The 7,373-nt window shown below is 35.2% G+C and overlaps 1 protein-coding gene across 1 annotated transcript; it reads right to left on the bottom strand.

Moving 5' to 3' along the window:
* Positions 1–2,706: 2,706 nt before the first annotated feature.
* LOC116020035 (probable methyltransferase PMT15) lies at positions 2,707–7,297 on the bottom strand. The gene is made up of 6 exons (XM_031260485.1): positions 6,482–7,297; positions 5,696–5,906; positions 4,994–5,291; positions 3,831–4,223; positions 3,646–3,723; positions 2,707–3,154 (listed from the first exon to the last, which is right to left on the bottom strand). Exons 1-6 carry the CDS (start codon positions 7,247–7,249, stop codon positions 2,929–2,931), a joined length of 1,974 nt encoding a protein of 657 aa, XP_031116345.1. The 5' UTR covers positions 7,250–7,297; the 3' UTR covers positions 2,707–2,928.
* Positions 7,298–7,373: the final 76 nt, after the last annotated feature.

The raw sequence follows: 7,373 nt of genomic DNA, 5'->3' as shown, positions 1-7,373 counted from the left end.
CCAAGCTCATATCCAATACCAAAGGAAATACTCATACAGAGATACATATATACTCAGGAATGAATAACAGAACCAATGTTCTTAGAATATTATCCAAAGGATCAGTAAATGATACTCAACAGACACTTCAATATAGAGGGTTAATAATGATAGATCAATACTCAATAATCAACGTAAAATACTCAGCATAACTCTCCAAAGGAATCTCTTGAGTCAAAGATAGAATAAAGATAGAATAACAAAGCACTGGAGATCAAGATACACACTGGAACAACAAATGAACTACAACCAACGGTACGCTCCACACCGCCACACCACACTGCAAGAACTGACGAGCAAGGCCAATAAGCCACACCTCACCGCCGAACTCTACCACAACACTACTGACGGGCTCCTTCAATGGTAAGGACTATACCGTTAAAGTGCACCACAGGAACAGTAACAATGAATAGATTCTCAGACTCAGAACAGATTATACGAATAAAACAATAGCTCAACCATAGCTCAGAATATGATTAGAATATACACTTCCAAAGGTATTAAATACATGAAATTCCTTAGAACACAATAGACATATCAAGAATCAAGAACAACCAAATATAGCTCAAGAATATACAAGGATCTACTCAAGAACAAAGCATAGCACAAGATTATCTAAGAAATATACTCAGGGATTCTAAATACACCAAATCACATATAATAGAGTGAAAATAGATTTGTTAGACATAGGGTTTTACCTTTTAAGCTAGCAATCCAAACCAAATCCTCCAAAAACTCAACCTAGCAAGCCATTACCTCGATCATCTAGGAACCCAAGAATCCCCAAAGCAAGAATAAGACAATGCTATAAAGATTAATGAAAATGGGAAAGAAATGCAACCTAAGGATGAATCTTACCTCTCTTAAGCTTATAGAATCCTAAAAGGCAAGTCTTTACTTGGTTTCCTTGATAGATGAGGAAGATGAATTTACAAGAGGGTGTGGGGGTGAAAATGGCGTGAATGAGAAGGGAGAAGAGGAGAGAGATTTTAGGTCATCTTATCTTGTAGGAGAATATATATATATATATATATATATATATATATATATATATATATATATATATATATATATATATATATGTATATGTATATGTATATGTATATGTATATGTATATACATATACATATACATATACATATACATATACATATACATATATATATATATATACATATATATAAAATAGTTGAAATCATATGCATGCATATATTATATATACTTTAGGTTAGGATGAATAAAACATGGGCCCTTATTATTAAAGAATATAATGGGCCATTCTCTTATAAGAATTACTTCTAGAAATAAGGTTTAGATTACTATAAGTTGGGGCCAAATAATATACATATGTAGTTATAAGGGATCAAAGGCCCTAAATCAAATATCCCTTATACATTAATTTAAAATAATAATGATAAAGATGAAAAAAAAAAAAAAAAAAAAAAAGCTAGGAAGCTACTAGCTTATTTTTGAAACACTATCTAAGGTAACCTTTCAAAATAAACTCTTATTTTAAGCTACTAGCTTATTTTAAGAACATTATCAAACATATAGCTTATTAATAGCTTAAAATAAACTATGGCTATGTTTGGCAAACCTAGCTGAAAAGGTAGCTGAAAGCTGAAAAGTAGCTGAAAACTGAAAAGCTATAAGCTCGAAGCTGAAATCTGAAGAGCTGTTATGCTTAAAAGTGTTTGGTAAAATTAGTTTTTTGATAAGTTGATAAATGTAAAAAGACTAAAAAGGACATCTTCATACAATTTAAATTATTTTAAATTTAAATAGGATTGGTTATATATTAAAATATAAAATAATAAAATCAATATATTTAAATAAAGTATAAAGTAAGAACATATATTTGAAAACATATAAAGTAAAAAAAAATATTTATAATTAATAAGATTAGTTCATACAAAAATTATTGTTCAAACATAAATATCAAACTGAAATTACAACCAAACATAATGAAAAGAAAATGTCAAAAGGGTTTTAATTGAGAGTGGTAAAGGATGTCATTTATTTAAAATAATAAGGATAAAGATGGAAAAAAAGTTAAAAAGCTACTAGCTTATTTTGAAAAGCTACCCCAAGTAGTGTTTCAAAATAAGCTCTTATTTTAAGCTACTAGCTTATTTTGAGAACATTACCAAACAGAGCTTATAGCTTATTAGTAGCTTAAAATAAGCTATAAGTTCCTAAATAAGTTCTGCCAGCCTATAAACTCCTAAATAAACTCTGTCAAACAAACCATAAATTATTATTTTTCTCAACACTTCATGGCTCATGCAACATCGTTGTACTATACACTGAGTACACTCAAGAATTAATATGGATAAATTATTATTTTTCATTTCAATAGTTACGGAGTATATACGAATGATTTTAAAGAAGAATCTGTTGATTTATAACTCAAATCATTTAATTGCGATTTCTAGCCAGATTTAGTTTTTCTTTAGTGTTATACGGAGCACTAAATAACAAATGGAAAATAATAACATAGTGTTTGATTTAAGAAATGCTTTGTAGGTTTTGAGAATTTCACATAACTCATTTTAAATAAATTTTACTAAAAAAAAAATGATTTGTGGGATAGTTTGAATTTATGATTTTCTTTTCGTTGATAAATTTTAAATTTTTTAAAATTTTATTGAAATAATAAAAAGAAAGGAACAAAAATTAAGCTATTTTTTCTTTCATCAATACAGACATGTCAAATAAAAGTTTATGACATTACAAATTACACTTCCAATGGCAAAATTAATGTAGCTAATTATTATCTACTTGAATACTTGAAGGGCCTTAATTTCAGATAACTTGTAAAGAATCAAACTAAGAAAATTCAGATTACAAATGTGAAGTCTAAAAAACAATTATATAATTATAAGATCCTCATTGAGTAGAGGCGGCTGGGGCTGTCCAGTAGGATTTGACTGCAAAAAGAAGCTTCTCCCTCACAAGTGGGCCATCTTCATGGTCAACTATTTGACTCTCCCACTTCAACCCATCTGCAATCCTCTTCACTTTGTTTAGTAAGTCCACATCTTCTCTGATTATCACACTACCCTCTGGCCTTAATATCCTATCCATTTCTAGCATTATATCCTCCATTTCACACCTGCAAAACCAATACCCCAACTTATTATTGCTCAAAACTCTAGTTTAAATCAATTCAAAAGTTTTACTTCCCTAATTACTTATGTAAATCCCATATAAAAATATCACCGTCAAACAAAGAACTTACTTCCGAATTAAGAAAATAATAACTACAAGTTGTCATTCAGAGTTGAGGAAATAATACTAGAAGTTGTCATTCAGAGTAACCTCATTGTTGAGAGTCGTCTTTTTTCCCAAAAAAAAAAAAACCTTAATTCCTGAAGTGGTCAGAGAATTGATTTGATAACCACAAGTTCAATTCCTAGCAAGAACGACCTATTGGATTTCTTGGTTTGAGTCGATCAATTATGGACGATCTAAACTGGTTAAAATTTATCTAGTGCACACCATCGGATAGTGAATTTCCCTCGTGACTCAAAAAAAAATCCACCCAAAAGCCTCTATTGAACCCTAAGCTGAAAAAAAGAGTTAAGAAAGTAATTAACAACATACCTATCCTTGTAGAGAGTGAATATTGAGTCAGCATGAATGAGATCATATGTTCTAGGGTAAGTTGACATTGCTTCACACCTACACATAGATTCAACCACATGTTAAGTACTACTTTAGTAACACTTAAACACAATTAATTCAACAATATAGTTTTCAAAAGAATAAAATAAACCACATTACTATACCAGCTCTGGTACGTTCCAATCAACCCACGTTCATAAATAACACCAAGCGTATTAACCTTAGCCTCGACAGGGACAACGTTCATCACCCAAAGTGGTTGATCAATCAAGCTGGCAGCAAATCCTCCCAAGAAACCATTCATGTCCAACACATTTCTATACCTCCCAGCTTTCCCGAGTTGCACATTCACACTCCTGTAATATGAAACCCTTCTTTTCCATAGCTGTGAATCCTGCTTGAAAATCTCAGAATTAACTCCCTCAATTGTTCCAGTAGCAATCCTAGGCGGGATTGCATGTAGCCTCTTCGGCCACTTCTCTAGCTTCCCTCCGGCCACCTCCTTCCCGCCGGAAACTTTAGGCAACGGTGTTAAACATGTTTGCAAATCCGTGTACCTTAAATTATTTAAGAACACCATAAGTTAAACCATAGCAAATTATGTCATGGAGACATGTCCACCACGCAAAGTGAATATAAACTAGTCCAAAAAGAAGTTGTTTTGTTAAAGTTTATGTGTTTAATTATTTCCATTTAGAAACATAGACATTACGTATTCATAACCTTAGATTAATGTTGAGAAACTAGACACTATATATTCAAAAACTCAAAGATTAATGTTTAGAAACTAGATACTATATATTCATAAACTCAAAACATAATGTTCATAAATTACAAACTACAACATTCAATCTTTTTTTTTTTAGTGTAGGTAAGGGTTTTCACGGTCGAACACAATGACCAATCTCCTGATTAAATTGTAGGCATTTCTATTGAGCGAGACAGCTGGACTTGGAGATTTAAGGTTACTCCATATCCAAAACTAAGGATAGAACCCTTGACCTTTGGATAAGGATGGACAACATTAAATCCAATACAATTTTATAACATGTTTTATATATGTTCATAAACTCAAAGCTTAATGTTCAGAAACTAGACCTAATATGTTCATAAACGAAAAAGCTTAATGTTTAGAAACTAAATGTTATATGTTCATAGATTCAAAGCATAATGTTCATAAACTATACACTATATGTTAATAAACTATAAAGATTAAAGCATATATAAAAACCATTGTTTTGGACCAAATTAAAGTAAACCATATAACTTTTGTTAAACTATAACAAAGATTATGTATATATGGGGTTGCATTTATTTCAATTCTTACCAGGCTTTATCGGGATCACCGGCGGGGCACATGGGTGGATTCTTCCATGTTTTCCGGTGCTCCTTGCACTCAAGGTGGTTGAAGGGCTTTTGCCAAATAGCAATATCGTCCTTTTCAACGAATTTTTTCCAGCAAAGTCTCTTGGCAACTTTCTCAATCTGAGTCTGCTCGGCGTTTAGGTCTTCTCTGGTTCTGTCCCACCCTTGCCAGTATTTCCGCCACCGGATCGGCGGCCCCGACAGGATCCAAAATCCGCCTGGCCGTAGGACTCGATCAACTTCAATCAAATACGATCCATCTGCACAAATAAATAATGTTTAAATTATCAACAATGTGATTTGTATTTTTTTTAGTGGAATGGAAAACCTGCAACCACCACTACAAGGAGTTGAACCAGTCAGTCATAGCAGACCAGCTAAAAAAAGTCAATAACTTGTTTTTTGGGCTTCAAAGTTTTCACTTGAATATTTGCTACTATCATGTAAGATCTGTAAGATCTACTAGAGCTTGCGCCCAAAGTTTTGCTCAGTACTCCATATTTTCAAGGGTTGTCGAGGACGTACCGAAAATTATGCAACGTGCAATACTTTTTTCGTCACTAAATTTTAACTCCGATTGAGTCGTAACAATCTGACTAACTTAGTTAGATGTTGAGTGATTTGTAATTTTATATTGTGAAATTTGAAATTTAGTAACACGCACCGTATTGACCCCAAGGAATGAGGCACCTTGAGCAATGAGCCATGTCAAAGGCTCTTGAAGGGTATGGAAGCCTTTTAGAGGCAATTACTCCGATTAATGCGGGGACTCCTCTCTCAAGAGCAAACTGGACTTGTGCTTCATGAGTATCCCTTGGCGCAAAAGACATCGCAACGATGTTTCTTGACATAAGATATGCTCCCCAGCTAGCAACCTTAAAAAAAATCAAAATGCATTTTAAAACCCTTTCAACTCTTTTTCATTCTTTTTTCTATAATTATTACTCCGTATTTTTTAAATCTTCTCATACGCTGATAAGTTACAAAAACAGTGGGGCCAAGCAAGCAAACGTTTCCTTAAAATGAGTGCTAAGCGCACACAAGTATCAATTTTGTTCTATACTTGAATATGACTTCTTTTATTTTTTCTAAGACCATGAGGTGTTCTGAGTAGAGCTTTAATTATAAAAGGCACCTTTTAAAACAGTAGAGCTAATCAAAATGATTAAACAATTTTAAAAAATTTGAATTTGATATGAAATTAAATAAGTTAGGCAAAAAGTACCATGAATCATTGCGTATATATGCATTAAAATCAAAATGTTATTGTTTTTCATTATATATGTTGATTTGAAATAGGATTACTCTTCTTGTGGGGACATTAATATTTTTGGCTGAAAAAGTAGTTTGAGGAAATATAGAACAAGTAATGTCTTCTAGAGAATAATGTGTTCCCAAAAAAACGTATTGAGGAAGAAAATATGTAAGAGACGTAAAGAATAATTATTACCCCGCAGCCAGTATCAATGGCGGTCCTAATGGATCCATCTTTCAGGTTAATGAGCTTTCCGATATCATCAATGTATGCATCGGCGCCGTTGGGGAACATGGTCCCACCGCCGGGGAACTTGAACCGGTTTCCCTCGAACCGGATCCAATTCTGGACCGCCTTCTCGACCGTCAACTCCTTGTGCGGCACGTTGGCGTACCACGCCAGATCCCGGCTCGCCGGCCACTTGAACGGATTCTTGTACCCGAACGGCGCCGGAATCCGGCACTTCAACACTTCGCTTTTCTCCGGGCAATGCCTCTCCCGGTAAATCAAACGGTCCCGGTTGAACCTCAACGACCGTTTCGGATCCTCACACGGCGTGTACTCGCTGTACCTGACGTCACACGGCGGATACACTTTCACGGCGTCGTTCTCCGGCGAGCCCACGCCGCCGGCGACGTCGGTGGCATGGTGGGTGCCGAAGTCCAACGCCCGGGATTCGGCTGCGGTGAAAAGGGTGGTGGCGTTTTTCTGAAATATGCATGGGACGGCGGCGGTGGCGGCGGCGATGACGGCGGAAGTAGAGGAAGCGGCGGCTGAACCGCCGCCGCCTCCGCCGCCGCTATTCCAAGAACCAATAAGATAGGAGAGGCCGCAGAGGATAGCGACGAGGGCCAAGTAAGAAAGTTTGGTTCTTTTTAAGGAAGAAAAGTTTGAGTTTGTGGGATTGGGTTTAGATGTTGGGGTATAGTAGAATTGGGGGTTGTTTGGATTAGAGCCCGCCATGGCAGAGCAAATTAAAGCTTCTGTGCTTCTTCTACCCAAAGATCATCCAACTTATAGAAATATAAAGACGCGTACCCGGGGGAGGTCGGGAGTGGGGGGGGGGGGGGGGGGGGGTTGGGGGGGG

The sequence above is a fragment of the Ipomoea triloba genome, chromosome 5 (genome assembly GCF_003576645.1).
Source record: "Ipomoea triloba cultivar NCNSP0323 chromosome 5, ASM357664v1".
Classification (NCBI taxonomy): domain Eukaryota; kingdom Viridiplantae; phylum Streptophyta; class Magnoliopsida; order Solanales; family Convolvulaceae; genus Ipomoea; species Ipomoea triloba.
This window is presented reverse-complemented; position numbering and strand designations above follow the sequence as displayed.

Excerpts from the sequence above, each read along its gene's own strand:
- LOC116020035 (XM_031260485.1), bottom strand. The coding sequence starts at position 7,249 with ATGGCGGGCTCTAATCCAAACAACCCCCAATTCTACTATACCCCAACA. Across the intron at positions 5,292-5,695 it reads CATTCCTTGGGGTCAATACG|ATGGATCGTATTTGATTGAA; the intron begins GTGCGTGTTACT and ends TTATTTGTGCAG. Across the intron at positions 4,224-4,993 it reads GGTGATCCCGATAAAGCCTG|GTACACGGATTTGCAAACAT; the intron begins GTAAGAATTGAA and ends AAATAATTTAAG.